Below are 20,169 nucleotides of genomic sequence, written 5' to 3' on the forward strand. Positions count from 1 at the left end.
GTGGGACTTGGGCGATCTCCAAGGCCTCTCGCACCCCTGACTATGCCGTGACTGTGATCCCGTGATCCCGTGATCCGCTGCCTTCCCGCTGGCACAGCCCGTGCCTCCCCCACACACACACCGGCGGCAATCCCGAGCCGGCGGCGCTCGGCGCTCGATTGCAGTGCCTTGCACTCCGCGACGGGGCCGCCACCCCGCTAGTGGTGGTGGCGGCGGCGGTGCCGCGGCTCGGCGGTGGATTGCTCGCGCCTGGGCGCGGGGCGCAAGATGGCGGCGGCGCTGGGCCGGGGGCTGGACATCAGCCTGGCGGCGCTGCGGCAGCACGACCCCTACATCAGCGGCATCGTGGACGTGGCCAGCCAGGTGGCGCTCTACACCTTCGGACACCGCGCCAGCCAGTGGGTACGTGCGCCCAGGGAGGCACACAGCCCCGCCGCACCGGGCACCGGGGCGGGGATCGGCCGGGACACGCCCCCGCCCCCAGAGCCCCGCCCCGCCATGGAGAGGTGTGAGGGTGGGAGTGAGGGCGGGGTGTTCCTCACACGGCTGGGAGTTAGCACCATACTACTCGGGGAGCGGGCTTTGGGAGGCTGCAGCGGTGTAGGAGCTGTGTCCCATGGGGCAGGGCAGTGGAGGTTGGGGTTTAACTCAGGGACACGGGAGGTTGGGCTTTAACCCAGGGACACGGGAGGTTGGGCTTTAACCCAGGGACACGGGAGACTGGGTGTTCAACCAGCGCCATGGAGGACTGTGGATTAACATGGGGCTGTGGAGGCTGGGGTTGAACCCAGGGCTGGGGTTTAACCTGTGGCCACGGGAGGTTGGGTGTTAACCAGGTTCATGGAAGAGTGGGATTTAATGCAGGGTTCGTGGAAGACCATAGTTTAACCCAGGGCTGTGGGAGACTGGGGTTTAACCAATACCCAAAGGAGAACAATGAAGATGGTCAGGAGCCTCAAGAGGAAGCCATGTGAGGAGTGGCTGTGGGAACTTGGCGTGTTCAGCCTGGAGGAGACTGAGGGGAGACCTCACTGTGGTCTGCAACTTCCTTGTGAGGAGAAGAGGAGGGGCAAGCACTGATCTCTTCTCTGTGGTGACCAGTGATGGGACTCAAGAGAATGGCCTGAAGTTGTGTCAGGGGAGGTTTAGGTTGGATGAAAAAAAGACACCCAGAGGGTGTTAGGGCACTGGAACAGGCTCCCCAGGGCAGTGGTCACAGCACCAAGCCTGGCAGAGTTTAATCCACAGCCATGGGACACTGGGGTTTAAACCCGGAACATGGGCCTCAAGTGCTCCTCTGCCCTTCAAACACCTATAATGGAAACCAAACAAGTACGAAAGAGCGAGTGTAGGAGTTAACAATGCTAAAAAGACTGTTGTAAGATTTAAAACCTTAATTAACTCAGGGAAACTTTTAGTAATCTAACATTCAAGCTCTTTCCAGGTGGTTCTTGCTTTGCTGCAATGGTGGGGCTTAGGGCCAGTGCACAATCTCCCTTTTGCGTTATTTCCCCTGTACCTGTCCCAAATGTTGCCCCTGAGGGCAGGGGCCCTTGGGAAAATCCTCTTGCTGACTCTGTGCTGTGCACTGCCCTTGGGTGTAGTGGAGAGTTAATCCAGTTTAGCCTTGTGGTGTCGTGCATTTAGCCTTTCCATATCTTATCATAAAACTTGGGTCAGCTGTGTGGTGACCTGTGCTGGCTCCAGCCTTTCACCACCAGCTGATGAAGTTGGGTTTATTTATTCATGGCTTGGATGAGAGAAGTGAAACTGATGGTCCTGGTAAGCAGAGATAAAGGGGGGTTCGCTGACAGTGAGCAAAACACTGCCCTGATTTCAACTTCCTTAACTTTCCTTTTCTTCAGGAGAAGACTGATGTGGAGGGAACGCTGTTTGTTTACACAAGGTGAGGACACTACCTTTTAACGTCTGCAGGATGTTCCTATAACCTGTGGATATGGAAAAGCTAGCTGGGATGGAGTGTAAATGAAGTAAATTATTAAATTAATGAAGTAAATGCTTCCCCCTTGTTCAAGGGTGAAAAGAAACCGTAACTGGTTGAAGCAAATGCGGGGAAGAAAACACTGGGAAGGAGGCATCACCTTGTCTTTTGCTAAGACTTCCAAATGTGATTTAAATATCAGTATGGGTAAACTGCAGAAATCTTTTGTGTTGGTTTAATTAGGATGTAGCAGTTTAAAAAGTGTCTGAACAAAAAACTAATAGTGAAATAAATAATGGTATTCTTTAAAGTAAGGGAATGGTATAACTTAGGAAGTATTGTTTTCCCTACTTAGAGTACCTTCATACTACTTGTGTCTGATTGTTCATATTTCATCCAACATTTTGGCTGGCATTTCTTTAAGCAGCACCTCTGATTGTGGCTTTTCAGAGCATCATTTTTACATCACTTTTTCGAGCACCTTTGTTCTGTTATGAAGCCTGCCCTACGTTGGAGTCTCCATGTTAGTGCCCCAGCATTTCCCTGTGACTGTTGTTGGAAAATAACACAGTCAGCAGATCTTGCAGTAGCAACTGGGGTTTAACACCAAAGCAGAAAGTTTCTTCTTCAACTTTTATGTCGAAGAGGAACTGGTAGGAGAGCTGAGAAAGCAAGAGATTGTTTTGAGAAGGCGAGAGATGTGTGTGTGAAGTGACAGAGAGGCCCAGGAGTCTGTGAGCTTTTCGTGAAGTGGGAATGCTGGTTTCAATCTGTAGAGATCTTTTGTATCAGCAGTGGAAATGGGCAATGGTAATTTTTCTAAGCTGCTTTCAGGTGAGTGGAGATAAGATGCTGTTCTAATTACCACCTCGAGAGGAAAGAACCAGCTCTTTGTTGTGCAAGCAGTAGGTGGATGTGGCTAGTTGTGTGCTGCAAAACAGCAGCAGTATTTCCTGGTAGGTTGATTTTTAAAGCTCAAGAACTGACAACATGTAACCCGGCACTCCTCACATCTGTGATCTTTCTCTGTTCTTTTTGTTGCCTGAGGAAATTTCCATTTAGAGCAGAGGTTGATGCCTGGCTTCCCTACAGGCAACAGAATGGAACAGGCTGTGAACCGTGGGTAACATCATACATGATCAGTTCTAACTTTGATTTTCTGTTGCTTTGAACAGAGTTATAAAGTTCTGTGGAAAAGACATTGCCAGTAGATCATAGGCTGGAGACCACTGGTGTTGCCTTGGTTGTTTCTCTTTAGTCACAATGTAAAGTGACGAGACCGTTTCACTTGAGATGACTTATTTACTACCCATCCCATTTTGGTGAATTCTGATGAACAGTCAAAAAGTCAGACTTCCAGCTGGGTTAACACCACTGGAAGTGAACTGTTTGTTTGTTTGAAGTGAAGCCCTGACTGCTGCAAATTAAGGATTCTTGTCAAGGATTCCACTTTTGTTTAATTTTCGATTGATGCTAATAATGCAGTTTCCTGTGCTTTGGGTTTCATAGAGAAATCCACACACCAACAACTATCAGAGATGGCACTTTTCCCAAATGTTTATCCATAATCTTTCCTTTATTGTCATACTTAGTTTGGAAGTAGTATCTCCTGTCAGGATCATGATGGATTTAACAGCTCACATTTATCTAAATGACTTGAAGTGTAACCCCCATGAATGTGCATAATGATTTAGAATCATGGAATGGTTTAGGTTGGAAGGAACCTTTCAAGATGATCTGGTCTAACCCCTGCTACCTTGGGCAGGGACACCTTCCCACAGCCCTGTCCAGCCTGGCCTTGAACACTTTCAGCAATGGGGGATCCACAACCTCTCTGGGCAACCTGTTTCTGTTTCCCAGCACCCTCAATTTTGTTCTTATGCTTTAGATGGTATGGAAAATCCTCTTTGGGATGACTGTTACTGTCTGCAATTGTTATCCTGAGGATTGAGAAGTATGCTTGCACTGGCCCGAGACTGACTTATTTTAATTGCTGCTTTCTATTCCAGAAAGAAACTATAGGGTAGATGGTGGTGTTGGATAAAGTGTTGGTCAGAATCTGTTTATTTCTCATACATAATGTAGGCTTTTACCATAATTAAAAGGATTACACAAAATACTGCCAGAGCCAATTGCTATTTCCTTGGCAACAAAATCAGGTTTTTGTCATACCTCTTAGAAATAATCATAAAAGATTAATAAATTGGAAGAACTACACAGCAAGGAAATTCTAGTGATTTTTTTTTTTCCTCGTCTTGATGGGATTTCTGCTTGTTAACTTTCAGATCAGCTTCTCCAAGGCATGGTTTCACAATTATGAACAGACTGAGCATGGAAAATCGAACAGAACCTATTACTAAAGACCTCGATTTCCAGCTCCAGGACCCCTTTCTACTGTACAGAAATGCCAGATGTAAGTATGTGTGGGGTTAAATACTGGAGTCAGCTTCTCTTCAGAGTCTGTTTTTGGTTAAGGCAGTCCAAGTGCTTAGACTGCAGCTCTCAAGGGCTGAAATTAGCTGGTTAACAGGTGAAGGAATGTATTTTGCTTTTTTGGTGTGCTGAAAGAGAAGAATTGCTCAATGCTTCCTAAAATGCCACTCTGCTAAAGAAAATATTAGCATATGCTTAATAGTAATCTCTTCATTTGACTGGCAAAGAGTAAATGTTTATTGTGGTTTGTATGTGATGGGCTGAGAGAGGCAGAGAGTGTGTTTTCTGAATGTACCCCTAACCAGCGTTGGGAAGTTTTGGAGTGATATTTGTAGTCTTGGCTCTCTTGGCAAATGCAGCCAATTCAAACCCTGTTTTCTGCTCCAGCTCCAAAGTGCTGTCCTTGGAGCGAGTTGGAAGGCAGTTTGCCTCTCAACTATTAGGCGTAACTCTTGACAACACCATGTTGAGTCTAATTTAAACCTCGATGAAAGACAAAGTTATTACTTAGGGCTCCATGTTTATCTCGCATGATTATCTTTATACTAGAATTAGCAAGTGTCAGTCAAACTCAGAAAGAAGTGGAAGACGTGAGAAAGCTTACTTGTGCATGCAGATATGCACGCAGAGTGTTACAATGTGCGATTACACGAGAATGAGCAGTTGTAAATAGACAGTTCGTGTCTGTGCTTGGAAGTGGAGCTGTAGTGTCCTCTGTGCTTTGTCCTTGATGTATAAAAGCAGATTGCAAAAATGTTTTATTGTGAACTGTGATGCACAAGTGTTCTCTCTGGATGAAGTAAAGGCAAAAGCAGCCCAATTTGATCGTCTGCTAGACCTTTTCACTTCATAAACTAATTTAGAGTTGGAAAGTATATCAGGAGGGAATCCTGTTGTTCACATGCACTATATGGTAGAAACAACAGAGAAATAACATTTTAAACAGCCTAAATGAAACTGCTATATTTGAGAGTATTTTCTAGCTTAACAAAATAGAGGAATTCACAAAGAAACCGAAAAGAAATGCAAACATATCTAGGCTAACCTAGGACATTAGGATTTTAAGTACCATGAGACCTATTTATCCCATCTGGTTTTGAAGGGTCTTTCTTATGTAAGTGTAATCTTCTTTAATCTCATTTTGAAATTCCATTAGGAGTTTATGTGTGTATGTACTAGTACCTACACTTTGAAACCTGGTCTATTAATTTTCATTTTTGTTGAGACACTTGGTATAAAGAATAATTGGAAGTTTTCATAACTCCAACAGTCTGATTACTACCTGTAAACTGTGATTTGTAATTTTTTTATTAGGAAGAAAATTGTGGGGTTTGGAGAGTATAAGCTGTTTTTCCTGAGAGATGTCAGTCTTTTGGATTTGCAGGATCTCAAATATTTTAAGTACTAACCTGTTTTCTTACTTTTACCCTTCTGATTGTCTCCCCCACCCCACTGAGGGGAGGGGGCAGGCAGCTGCATAGGGATGAGCTGCTGGCTGGGGTGGACCCCCAGAACCTCCACTGACAATTTGCCAGTGGAACATGAAAGTAAAACTACCTTTCTTTGAGTTTAGAATCTCTGAGCTGTGAGATGTGACAGTTTTTTGACTTCATGGCTGTCTGTACTGCATCAGTCCCTGGAGTGCTATCATGAAAAAAGAAATTAGGAGAGCCCCAACCCCTAAAACCTGTGGGTTTTAAGCCCTGATGTTTTAATATTATTTTTATCTCCTGCTTCCAGATACTAACAAGGAGTACTCAGTAATAGCTGTTTACTTGGCAAGACAGTGGACAGTTTAGCAGAAATACTTAACAGTATCTGGAAACAAGTTATCTTTTTCTAACCTTTTGTTTGACTTGGTGACTTCTTATGCTATTTCTCATACATGTCTTCTTTTAGATCTAACAAAGCTAACAGTTTCCCTTGTTTTTCCAATTGGTACCGTGGCTTTCCTATATAGCAGGACTTTTGTCATAACATAAATATCAGGAAAATACTAAAGCAAGCATTTGGAGATACAAAGAAGTCCTGCCCAGTGTTTTGTTTCTCCCAGTATTCCGAGTATTTGTTGAAACCAACTTCATTTCAGTGCAGCTGAATATCTATGGCTGGTTGTACCACACAGCCTAAAATAAAACCTCTTGGCAGCAAAAGGTGGTACTTGTGTACTGGACAAGTGAGCCAACATTTGTAATAGCTGTCATTTTGTCAAGCTGGCTTTGCACCTGATATATGATTGGAACAGAAAGATTTTTTTTTTTTTTCCAAAGTTATACACAGTAAATATAAGTTTTAGGAATACTTAAAGTAAGAAAAGGAATATTTCATCTTACTTTATAGTTTTTTTCATATTTCTTCTGTTGTTCCATGTGATCCTGGTCATCTTAAGTTGAAATACTGTCTAAACACCATGTTGGAGACACGGTCTAATCCCAGGACTTTTCAGGCTGGATTTGGGATCCATGCCAGTTAATGTTTGCACTGATCCACTATTTTACAGAAAAGTTTAGTTTGGGAAATCTGTTAGGCTGGAGCTGGTGTTATTAATTTCAAAGCCAGGAGAGAAGATCAAATTACAGTTTTTAATGTCAGCAGGAATCTTTGTCCACCAAGGAACAGAAGGTTTATGTATCAAATAGGGAATTTTCAGTGTGAGCTTTAAATTTATGTAGTTAACTGCAATTTTAGATGCTTTCTTTATGAGAGCAAGACAGAAGTTCTGTTTCTATTTAGATCATCTGACGATTCTAAGGGTTTTAACAAAATTTCCTGGGTTCTATATTTGAATAATCTTAACTACGTAATTACTACTTTTTTCATTGGATTTTGGTGATGTTTATTGTGAAAACCAATGTTTAGAGCCTGTTGCTTAAGCCTTGGTGCCAAATAATATGAGATAGTTCAGAAGAAATACATAGTGGTAAATTATGGAGTAAATTAACTTAATTTTCTCTCTTTAGCAGTGATCAGCTGTATCATAATTAGAGCTATTCCTCACTGTGTACTGTACCAGGTGTTTATGCCTTTGTGCTGGGTCAGTGAATTATTTCCTCAATTGACTGATTTGTCTTTTCATCGCTGAATACTGTTTTTCATGCTTACAGGGCACAGAGAATTTGGTCAATAGTAAGCTGTATATCTGACTTAGCTTCACCTTGAGCATTTCAGCTGCCAGAGAAGAACACAAGATCCTACCTTAAAATAGTGTCCTAATTGTGACAATGATCTGATACAGGTTAATTGGGTGCTTTTCTGCTATGAGGAGCAGGGAGAAAGAAATTGTGTGGCAGGCTGACAAATACTTTCTAACAAGTTTCTGTACCTATTGGCATAGCAGTTACTTTTCATTTCCAAGGCCATTTGTAGCAAGGCCTTAGATCAGCTCGTCTCCTGGGCTTGAAGCAGAATGAAGCCTTTCTAGTCAGATGTGTCTACTAAATTTGAGTCTTAGCAGAGATTCAGTAAGTGGTACAAAAGCAGACCAGACATGCCTGTTTTTGTCAAACCTGCCTGGGCACAGGTGAGTTATACATAAGCTCATACTTGTTTCAGTTGTCCAGTTTAACCTGCCACCATATGTCTGTCAGGACCCTGAAAGTTTTGTCTTATTTGCCCAGATTTCTAGAATGCAAAGATGTCTAATAGATGGAATGGAAGGGAGAGGGAAGTTTGCCAGCTGTCCAAAGAAGTTTTGTGAGTTTTTTTGTTTGGTTCTGGGTTTTTTGGGTTTTTTTTTCTTTCCCATGTAAGTCATAATTATTTTGTATGAAAATTTTTCCAAATACATGCCTGGGGGCAAGTGATTGTAAAATGTTTAGGAAAAGATAATGGTGTATATTCTTCTCAAATGATTATATTTCATTCTTAAATTCTAAATTGCAGCATCCAAGAGCCCTCTTAAATAGAACAACTCATCTTCTTTTGAGACTGATTTGGGCTCATTTTAGTTCACTCTTCTAAGTAAATACATCCTGGTAAAAAATACTAAATGGATAACAAGTGTCCTGCCTCTGTAGACATTTTTGACAACCCAGTGACCCTGCAAGTAGCATTTCTTAGTTTGAAGGCTGTTAGAAGTTTACTTCTGAAGGGAAAGTAGGAGACAACATTAAGAGAATATGATTGATATGTAAAAATTAATACATCATGAAAAACAATCTTTTGGGTATTACAGTGTCTTATTTACCCTGAAATATGTTTCTAATCTACATTACGTTATAAATTCTGTAACATGGTGTTTCAGATCTCTTGTTTCTTCTGAAATGTGTTTTAAACCGAGAATGAAACCAGCATCTGGTTTCACCAGCATCTGGTGAAAGTTATCTGTGTATATATTTAGATTCAGCCTTCTGCATATTGACCAGTGAACTACTACTATATGCTCAATTGTTTCCATTGAGACTGGCAAAATAGATATTCCAGGCTTTGTTTTTATGATGTAATGGAGTTTGTTTGGTTTTTGGTTCAGTTTAGAATGGAGAGCCTTATTTATCAGCCTCCTGCCTGCCAACATACAGTATCTGGTCCAATAATAAAAAACCCAACCTGATGAAAGCAGTAAATTGCAACATGTACTCAGTTGATTATTCCCCAAATGCTCATTTGTTTTTCAGAATTTTGAAACAAATACCTTTAAGTGTTTTTAACTTCATTCGATTTGTATTATTTTTCTCTAAATTCAGTGGTCTGCTAATTCAGAAATATGACATGGCTTTCCGTTGCTGCATCATTAAGCAAAATGCATTGTTTTTGTCACAGCTGAAAAACCAATTTTTTTTGAGGTTAGGTTTGATTGCAGAATCATTATTCTGGCCTGCTACAACCTGCATATTTTGTTGGAAATATTTCTGTAGTTTAAAACTCTATGAAAAATGTCTGTCAATTTGGAACAAAAGTGCAAGCTAAAACTGTAGAAATCCAAGGTAATTTTGGCAGAAAGGCCTGGTCCTCTTTAGGGGTATATTCTTCTCAACCTATTTTTTTGCTAAACAGATTTGGGTAAAGGTTTTTTTAAGAAGTCTGCCTGCACTGACTGCTGCCATTTGTTCAGAATATAAATGCTTGTGGTTTACCTGAGGTTCTGTCCATGGAGACATTTTCGTCTCAGAGATATAAACAAACCTCTCCTCCTTCTCTCCATTCCAATTTCTCTCCTTTGATCAGCATTATAAAAATTCATCATGTATCCAGCAAGACAGAACAACAGCAGAGGTCATGATTATCTTCCCTGAGCGATCCTGACCTTAAAGTGAAACCTCACTTTTGCTGAGAGTGTTGGAATGCTAACAAATACCCAACAAGCATAGGTATTACTTCCCTTTTTTAAGTTCCTAAAGAAAATATACATACCGAAAATAATGTTTTAGTAAGAGTTAATTCTAAACCCAGAAAGTGAAAGTTGCAGCATGAGCTTTGTCATGTTATTTGCCTTTTTTTTTTCACCTGAAACCTGTTTTACAGTTTGTGTGCAACTTAACTGCTGTATAGTTTGTCAAGTGCAAATTTTCTTGAGGGAAGCAAGCAGGTTTCTTACTGCCTCTATTTATCAAGTGCATAGTGATGATTTATGTTTTTTCATGTGGGATGCTCTCTTTTACTCAGTTAATTGACTTCCTTCTACCTACACTCAGAAATTATGTGTTCATAGGCTAGTTTACAAAAGCATATTTAAAGGCATTACTAATTTTAAAGGCATTACTCTGTTTCCCATATAGTTCTTCCCTTTGTGGTCTGTATTTCAACTAACTGGTGATTTTAATGTGCTTAGAAAATGGTAAAAATTGCTTCAGAATGTCAAGAAAAATAAAAAACTGCCCCTTGGAAGTGGTATACATACCAATTTACATTTTTATAACTAAAACCATAAAATATGTATATTTATATATTAGATCCTTGTGCTTTCTGCCTCATTTTAATTTTCAAGGATCCTTGAAAATCTTGAATGCCTGCCTGCTGAGATATAAAAGTATTATTGCGACTTGATGGTGTAACTTAATACTATTTTGCAGTCAGGTATGGATGGATGTGCAGCAGTTCTGGCTCAAGGCAAGTGAGTTTTAAGATCAGGAATTGTGATTTTGATATCTAATGGTTATTTGGCTTGCCTGTTCTAGAGTACAAAAACTGAGACACCTGGTTTTGTAACCAAACTCAGCTCAAATCTGTGGAAGAAGTGGATTTTTAATGTAGTGAGAGGGACAGGAAAATTTATTTTAAAGAAGTTTGCATAAATGCAAATTAATTAAAAATAAATTGACTGAAGAAGTGCCATAGGATATAATTTTCAGTGGAAACTTGTAGCTGATCGTAATTTTTTCTTTTCCTAAGTTTCTCTCTTACTGAAGCCAGCCCTGGAATAAATGACCTGCAGAGGTTCCAACCAAACTAAATTATTACTGTGATTCTAGGATTAGCAGGTATTGGTTAATTCTACTTTAGAGTGTTGGTTTTTTTGGGTTTTTTTTTTTTTTTTTTTTTGCTTATTGTGGACAGTAAATGTTCTGTGATTTAGGTTTTTAGGGTTCCAATGGAAAAAAAAAAAAAGAGGGGGAACTGCAATATCCCTTTTCATTTGTTGTTTTTAAAGAAAAATTGTTTGTACTAGCAAATATTTCTAAATGTAGTTTTTCCAGTGCTGCTAAATTTTCTAAATTTAGTGTTTTCCTTCAAACTAAATGAAATTTATGTTTCTCAGGGGGATTTGTAGATACCAGTTTTTGAAGTAAAGACGTAAGTTTGGATTTGTAACACCATGTCTCTCGTCGCTCCACTCAAATCAGCACAGATATTTCTATTCAGACCTTCTTAAAAGAATGTTTTATTTGTTTTTTCCTCACCCTTCCTGCCCTGAGGATTTTTTACCTGTTGGGAAAGCCTTTGGCTGAGCTAAGCAAGCAATTTAGGATGGTTTGATTTCGGGAAGTGCCTTTCTGCAACTGTAACTGTGATGACTGCAGCCATCTTTTTGCTCTAATGATGTGTTTCTGTTGTGCCTTGAAGGTGGTCAAAACTCAGTGTAAGGAGAGGAAGTGCAGGAATCCTAAAGTAAATCCTAAAATTCAGTCCTATGTGACGCTGGAGTCCAGTTTGAAAGTCAGAATAACTATATGCCAAGTGAGAAGAACCAGGCTAAGGAGCTAAGATAACAAAGCTATGTAGGGGTTTTTTTGATGGCTGGTAATTATTTTGTGTAGGGTGGAACTATGTATCTGCCTGGGCGTACAAATTGGTAGGAAGAGTTACATGGAATAGAATTAAAAGCAAATGTCAAGCACCTGCTATTGTGGATGAGTTCCTGTATAGAATGGAAGGAGAGTAATACTGCGGGTATCTGCTGGACACAGCCTTTGTTTCCCATTTATGGATGTCAGCATATAAGCAAGATATTGGCTTGTCTGGAGGTTCACTGTTGAGAGTGCACTGCCAGTGCTGGGAATTCCGGACATCTTTTCAAGATAAGATAGGGCATATGATGCAGCAAAGCTCAAGGGTTCAAGTTGGAACAGATTAATTTTTTTTCAGAGGGGTTATTTTCATGTGACTACCTGTATACCCTCGACTTCACACACACCTCCTTGTATAGCATGAAATGGTGGGTGTTTCAAGATCAGGGGAAACGTGTACCCGAATGCCTCCATATTTCTTTTGCAGATGAGAATATTACAGAGCAAGTTGCTTTTCAGAAATCTCTTGCGTAACCCGCCCTTTCAGCTTAATCCCTTCACATGCGCACACACATATTTAGTATTTCCAGCTTTTGTGTCTTTTAAACTTCTTAGCCTCTTTGCCTAAGAAAAAAACCAAAACCCTTTTTCTTTCTTTTTCCTTTTACTTGCATTCCTTTTTTTTTTCATCACGTCACAGTGGGAGTTGGAAAGCAATGTTCGTTAGATGCTCAAAATGCAATATATGACTGAGAGAAGCCATTCACCTACTTAACTCCCCAGGTTCGAGAATTACCAGAATTACCTAAATCCTGTGGTAGCATGAACGTACATTCAGGACTTGACAGTACCTTATCACCAAATATTACTCTAAGTTATTAGTGTAACCCCCTACATTATACAGATTGCTCTGTTCAAATAGGAAAGCAGGTTGCAGCAGGTAGAGAATGGTACAATTCCTGTGCACACAACTGGATAATGCTGTCTTACCTCCAGGTTTGATGTAGAAGCAGTTGAGCTGAGTTTCATGCACCAGCTTCCCCTTGTACTTCGTGTCAGGCTCCCCGGGCTGGTGGCTGGGTAGCGGGTGATACGCTTGCCGAACCAAAGCTTGAAACATTTTAAAATTCCAAGGAGTGCTGAAAAAGCTGAACTTAAGTGTATTTTCTATAGATAGAAGTGGTACATTCCTTTTGGTCAGCTTTTTCTTGCTTCAGAATTATTTTATATAACAGCCTTGTACAGAAGTTAAGACTTGAATGCTGCTTTAATTTACTCACAACTGGATCTTTTTATCTAGAAACTATTTTCCAGCTCTTTGAAACCTCCACAGTATCTCTTGCCTTATCCTTCCTTTTCGTGCTCTTCACTCCTAATCCTTTCCTTCTCCTCTGTGCCTTATGCTTGGTTGGAGCCTTCTCCTCCCCCTGTCGTTTTTCAGGAAAACTTGGATTGAGAAGTGGAGATAATGGGCGCCATCCACCCGTCAGCTCATCACCTCACCGAGCCATGACGATCTCTGGTTTCTGTATATCAGCACGAGCTTCTCTGATAATATCCTCTTGTGCTTGAAAAAAATAGGTTTGTCTAGCAGAGGGTGGACTCCACTCCTGACATAGCCAGAAAACTTCTCTTGGAATGCGAACTTGCTCCCTCGCGCTCTTTTAAATGTGTGTGTATATATATAAAAATATTTGTAACCTTCTCTCAAAACATGGGAGATAAATATGTGAGCGAGTGTATCCCACAGCGCATATACAAGCTGCTCACTTCTGTCTAACACTGATTTAATACGAGCTCTTGAGTGCCTCATCAGCGCTCCCTTCGTCAAAACAAGCCTTAAATCGGCAGTAAACAATACTTTTCAATTACAGGAGGAAAAAGGAAAGAAAGCCTTCCCAAGTGTAAGATAGCATACCCTTTAAAGGACAAGGAATGTGTTATATACAGAAACACGGTGCAAGTGCTCCAGTGGAATTCCACTCAGGCTGCAAATGCAGTGTTGCTTTTTTGACTTAACTGCCTTACAAACTAGTAACAGCGTTGGGCTTGATGCCTGCTGTCTGCTCTGCTTTCATGGTTGTGGCTGCAGCCCAGTTGTTGGTTTTGCTGCACTGAGCTTGCTTTAATAAAATATAAAGTTTTCATGTCATAAAATGTTGCTTAAAATCAATCATTAAATACCTCACTGGGTTTTACCTGCTAGATTCATTATTTTGGACGTATGTATGCACACCAAGGTCTTTTGGGGCCTGTTTCAGTAATCCTTTTATGTAGCAGAGATATTATTTATATGAATAAAACCAACCAGAGATTCTGTAGCCAGGAGAAAAAAAAAAAAAGCAAGAGATGTAAGACATGTGCTTTAGGTCAGAAGTCAACAATAAAAGGACAAGGAAGATTCTTCCTGTGAATCATCTGGTGTTGGTCCTTGTCTTAAACAGGATATGGACTTTCGGTTTGATGAGCTCCACCAATTCTTTTGTCTCTGCCAAACAAACGGCATTTCTGTAAAATTTTAGTATTATTTCCTTAATAACATGCAAAGTTACATTCTCTACATGGGAATGTGTAGCATCTCTCAATTAAGAAGTTCATGAAATTTCATAATAATTAGAAAAAGGAGAGAAATAACATTGGATTTTTATGTAAGGTATCATATGCCTTCCTGCAGGGCTTTACTGCTTTCTTTTTATTGTTATCTCTTTTTTTTATTCTGGTTTCTCTTACACGAATATTTCTCTAACACTCTCTATCAGAAAACTAAGCAGATGTTCAAATTTGCACTGAGAGTTAAAGGCTGAAGGAGGGGAAAGACTGAGGAAGCAGAAGATATATTTTATTCCTAAAGGATTATACATGAGCTAATAAAATACTGCTGACTTCTGAAGCAAAATGAAACATGCATTTTTACTTTCTGTGTGAAAATAATACAATTGCTGTAGTAAAAATAATCCAGTGCAAAATTGCAATTTTTTGTCTAAATTCAACTATATGTGTAGTGTATATTCATGGATTCAAAGTTGCAGGGTACCTCCCAGTGCTGCTATTGTGAAATGTCTAGCTGCTAATGTAAAATTAATTTGATAAATGTGTGTGCGGGGGGGTGTTTTCTTTTGGCTTAAAGGTCTAAAATAATGCAATTTCAACAGTAAACATTTCCTTTTCTCGGTGGCAAACTTGATCTCAGGGGTCCAGTCTCTTTCTCCCTTTGTACATATGCCCACATAGAATGTCTTGTGTGCAAGAATGCAGAAAAGTCAGTAAAATTCTAAGTAATCTGAACACTAACTTCAGTAGTTAAAATACAATTTTAAAAGATATACAGATACATTAAAAAATAACTACAGTAATCAAAAGAAGAAAGCAACAAGGTAGTTCAAGGAGGTGGTATTTGTATCTTTGTGAAAGAAATTACTAAATTGCAATTTCATAAGAAAAATAGAGATGAAACATTTCTATTCATACTTTAATGATCATTCAACTTTCAAGCATGTAAAAATGCAGTGGCCACATATGAATGATAAGGGGTTCAGAGGTGCAGTCATCTGCTGAAATTTATCTTCTGAACACAATGTGAACCTACCCACAACTGGAGCAAACCTGTGACTGTTTGCCTGTCATTATGTGAGAACGAGGAAAAGTCTTTCTGGGCCTGTGAAATTGTGTTATCACTCAAAATTGTACGTGCTTAAAAATTTCCAACTGCAGCTCTACAGACAAGCAGATGTTGCTGAAGGCAGTGTAACAGCTGCCTGCAAGAGAAGGGATGGCTACAGAGTAGTAGAGAAGAACTCTTTAATGTGTTGAATATAACATGTTAAGAGGCTGTGGCAAAGCAAAAAAAGGAGATATGTAATATACGCTGTAAATATGAAGTAAATGTTTACAATCTCAGGAGGAGTAGTTGACTTTACTTTTGCCTATTTCTGTGTGGATTTTTTTTATTCTTTTTGTAACCATTTCAGAATAGAGATGGTGTAGGAAAAAATGAACAAATTGTCTGCCTCCAAAATGATGTGTACAGAGTATACAAATAGAAAAATACAGAAGTGGAGTTTTTAAAATTCCCTTAATCTTAAGGTGTTTCTTAGGTGTTTCTTGTTATAAAAACAAGTATCTACAAGTAACTTAGACTTCTATTGTTACAGGCTAAGAACTTAGTCCAGATCTGCAAGTGTATTTCCATTACTTGGGATCTGAAGGTATGCAGTGAAGAAATAAGAGATGAGATCACAACAGTCAAAATTAGAAACATCTTCTATAGTTAAAGTTGCTTATTTTCCTCATGAAGCTCTTTTAGAAGTTGCTCATTATTTTGTAGGAGTTAAAACATTTGGAGTGACAGCTCATCAGACTGATTACAGTAAAAACTCAGGTTTCAGGAAAAAATTACATGCTATTGAACACCTATTTGAGGTTAAAATAGTCTTCTTTTTTCCCCTCTCTTCTATTATACTGGAAAAATGGCATTGTCAGAGCTTGGAAAATAACTTGACCTTGAACTCAACTATAGCTCTGGAATTAGAGATGTACTTTGACCTTTGGCAGGTACCTCAGAGATGCACTTTAAAAATAATTGGGAACGTATCCTTAGACTGGACTGAATTATAAATGAAAACTGTGAAGTTCAGATCCTGAGGAGTCCTCTACCAACGGTGTGTGGCACACACAGTAGACGAGGCTTTATCCCCATGGGTCTGGAAGCCCAGATACTCCACAAGAAACATATGGAAGCTGCTGCTTTTCTTAACACAGTGGAAGGCAGGATGGAAATAAGGAGGCTGGAAACAGAGATGCTGAAGGCAGCTCTCCTTCCCATTCTTCCAAATGAAAGCAATCTTTTTTTGTCTCCGGGAAGGTTCTCATTGCTTTTCACTTCTAGGTACGATGTAAGAAGCACAGAATCAAGAAAGGAGTGTGATTTCTAGTTTAAGGGCTTCTACTTGTGATAGTCTGATGTTAGTGTAAGCTTTTCTGCTGGTACAAAATATGGACCTATATTTAGCCTAGATTTGTGCAAGGCATTTTTTGTTGAGTGATTCCTGTAGATCAGGTCCCGGCATCATTTCAGTGTATTGAAGATGTTTTGTTGTTTGCTTTAGAAAGTTAGCAGAGAAAATGGAGCTAGTAAAGGTAATAGTTTCAGATGTTGAGGGGCTGTGGATTTCTTTCCACTAAGCCTTTTTCTGATGGGTTTTTATTTCACAGGGAAGATTGCTTTTGTCATCTCGGGATATTTGGATGCAGCTTTTAGCTTTGCTGCAGACTTACTCACTTGCCTTTCTGAAGTCAATGTCTATGTCTCATTTTTCTATATCAAAACTAGAACAGGACTTTCACCCACCATTTGTTTATCTTAATGCCTCTTCACTTAGCTTTTACATTCCTTGAGTGGGACTCTTTAGTCTCTTCCATTACAAAAGACAGAGGAGCTGCAGCTCCGGTTTGATGGGGACATTTCGGAAGTCTATTGTGAAATAATAATGAGAACCACTTGTTGCTTAAGAGCAGCTTATAAATAAGAACAATAAAAGATTTATCAAGAAGAACTTGTTGTTTAAGAAGTTGATAGCCTGGCATCTACAGACTTCCTGCCTTAATTTCAGTGTCACACACCATCGTGATTTAAAAATTATTTGGAACTGATGATGCAGTGGCAGGAGGTGTGACTGGAAAACCAGTGGTGTGGGGGAAAAAATAAATATACTAGGCCAGATGGATCATAACACAGATGCTATTCCTGTGTCATGACTAAAAATTTCTCGTAGCATCAACAGAATGCATTTTTACAGGAAATCCTGCAAATGCAGTTTGCATTTGGTCTCTTTTCCAAAAAAAGTAAAGAACCTGCTGATGGACTCTTACATCTGCTGAGCTTTATGGAAATATGTGGATCAATGGACTTCAAATTTTCCTACAGTACTAACAGAACTTTAGCTTTGAGGCTATTTTAGGGGGCGTTCCAGTGAGGTAATTTTGTTTCTCTGCTATAGAGTTGATTTTTTTAACCATAAAGACTTCCTGATAAATTTTGATTAAAAATCTGCCTGAAGTCAAGCTGTCACAGTAGAGCCACAGACATTATTTAGTAAACAGTTCACCATCTCTATGTTGTCCCTTTTTTTGCCTCGTGAAATCACAAATATTTGCTGGCTCTCTCTGGAAGTCTGCAAATTAGTCACCCAACTTTTGTGACTTGTAGAAGATGGCAAGACATTTCAGGGTCCATTCTATTGACAAAAATTGTTTCTTATGTTGATTTTTAAGGCATAGTTCCAGGCACAATTAAACAGATGGTGGTGAGAAACTTATTCTTGACTTCTGTAGTGTTATCAGTCATTGCCCGCTCTCAAACCATTTGCTTTTGGGGGAAGGGGTTTTGAGGGGCTTTCTCATTTTCTTGGGCGTTTTGTTGTTGCATATTTTCGCTCTCCATGTCTGATCATTGCTTTGCATTAACATGTATCTCAGTAGGATTCTTTTTCCTTTAACTAATTTGGTTGTTTTGGTGTGGTTTTTTTTTCCCTTGCTCATTTGTATTTAATATTTTAAACTTTTGAAATAATGGAAATCCCAAGTGATCCTTTTCCGTCTCTTTATTAGCAGTTCCCCAAGTAAGTGGATTAGGAGCTTTATCAACCTTTAAATGAAAGAACAAGTGTCTGATGTTTTAACAGATTGGGTCTTTTCAGAGCTTTTTAGGCATTTAAGTTAAGCTCATATCAAAGTACACATTTTTGTTACTTGAAAAACTCTTCCCTTGCTTCAGTTTATTGACATTTTTGTGCCCGAGAAGTCATAAGAATTTTGGTTCCCCTTTAAAAACTTCCTGAAATAACAGGATATATCTAGAGCTGTATTTCCATTATTTAGAAGCAAATACATTTTTAGTATACATGTTGCATTGTGCAGCTTTGCACGATGTAGAAAAGCAAGAGATCTAAAAATTCTAGTCCTGTTGATGAGCCACATTACTAACAATGTGGTATAATAGGATAAAACTTTTTTTTTTTCTAGTGTTTTGGTTTTAAATACCTAAACAAAATGTTGTGTTTGAAAGAACTTAAAGGCTCTTAAGAGCTAGAAGAACATTGACTCTTAAACTAGGGAATACCAAAATGAAGGTTGCTTGTGCAATCTCTCTGTTTATGGAGTTTTATGTCACGTGATCATTTTCTTTTGCAATAAGGACTTTGTTTCAGTTATCAAACAGTCGGAATGGTGTTCACATGAAGAGTGGCTACTCAGTGTTCTGGCTTTTTTCTCATAATTGATATGTGGGTCTCCTGCTTTGTTACATGCCACTGAAGTTCTGCGCTAGGGACAGAATAATTAATTGCTTTTTTCTTGTTGTTTTCTGCAAAAATAGTCACTATAACAGCTGATAACTTGTGAACAAACTGAATTGTTTTACCTTACTCAGATTAGAAATATTTTTCTCCCCATTTTACAAATTGGGACCCGAGGGCAGAAGAGTTAAAATTACAGAGACCAATTAAATAAGGGGTGCCCAACTTCCATTATTCAAGCCAAATTTTCCCAGTATATTTATTATTCATACAATCAAAATCACTTCTTACAGCCTTCGATTTGACTGTGCTCGTAAGTGGCTGGTGTTTTTGCAGGTCATGCACTCCATTCTTACCCAGAGGTGTAGGATCTCAAATCAAACGCTGGGAAATGAGGCACGCACGGTCAGTGCAGCCACTTAAGACGACATTTCACAGCTTGTGTGTCATTGCACAACATCTCTGAGGCAGCGTCAGAGATGGAACTCAGCTTTCCAGGACAGTGTGCAGGTGCCTCAGCTGCAGGTTTTTTGTATTTTCTTTCCTTTTTTGCAGTCCTCTCTTGCACTGTGCTGCAGAGCAGGAGGTAGAGCTTCAACAGGCAAGTCTCCTGCACCCCTTGAGCCTGAGCAAAGGAGATGGAACATCTACTTGTGTTGTGACTGTAAACACCATGGACAAAAGGAACACACTTACATGGGAGTAGAGGAGCACAATATTAACATGGCATGCTTTAGTTCATGTTTTAAGTGAAGAACTTGTAGATAAAAATTGTTGTTTTGGATAAAAATCACTTGGGTTCCTTTTTCAGTAGGTACTGCAAGTTGGGGGCTGCTGTATTTTAAAAAGTACTAGGAGAAGATAAGCAAGCATTGATAGTTTGCTGAAGAGTCAAATATTGCAGGAATGGTGGACAGCAAAGAGAAAAGACAACCAACATGATGGTGTCTGGCTACCATGTAAGATGTGTGTACAGAAACTCATTTTTAATATAGCCAGGTGAGGATTTACAGATTCAGGTGCAAGAGTCTAGACCGTGCATAGGCAATAAAAGTACCTTAAGAAGCATGATATAAGATAGGAAAGTTTAAAAATAATTTTAATTATTTATTTTCAATACCAACAAGGTATAGGGGAGTCTCTAGTCAGTAGTTATTTCTGTATTAATTTTTACCAATTTTAAATACTTTATGCTGTTTGTGCAGCAATAGCTTAAAAATCCTGTGTTCCAGGTACGCCGAAAGGAAAATCTTTGGTAATGGAAATATCTAGCCAACAGAAGACAAAAAACTAATAGCTGGAAAAATAAAGAGTAAAACAAATAATCTCCTAGGGAATG

The 20,169-nt window shown here is 39.5% G+C and overlaps 1 protein-coding gene across 2 annotated transcripts in view; it reads left to right on the forward strand.

The window, feature by feature from the left end:
- The first annotated feature begins 257 nt into the window (after positions 1 to 257).
- Positions 258 to 20,169, forward strand: part of DCP1B (decapping mRNA 1B) — a 42,802-nt gene continuing 22,890 nt past the window's right edge. The window contains exons 1-3 of one of the 2 annotated variants that reach the window (XM_027905736.1): positions 258 to 402; positions 1,866 to 1,906; positions 4,228 to 4,355. In XM_027905736.1, the coding sequence (XP_027761537.1) occupies positions 268 to 402; positions 1,866 to 1,906; positions 4,228 to 4,355 (304 nt within the window). In that variant the 5' untranslated portion in view covers positions 258 to 267. Of the gene's footprint in view, positions 403 to 1,203; positions 1,343 to 1,865; positions 1,907 to 4,227; positions 4,356 to 20,169 lie in introns of those variants that run through there. The other variant, XM_027905743.1, reaches the window with a different exon arrangement.

This window comes from Empidonax traillii, unplaced genomic scaffold (assembly GCF_003031625.1).
Source record: "Empidonax traillii isolate 1590-97213 ecotype Southwest subspecies unplaced genomic scaffold, ASM303162v1 scaffold25:size3598162, whole genome shotgun sequence".
NCBI classification, from domain to species: Eukaryota; Metazoa; Chordata; class Aves; order Passeriformes; family Tyrannidae; genus Empidonax; species Empidonax traillii.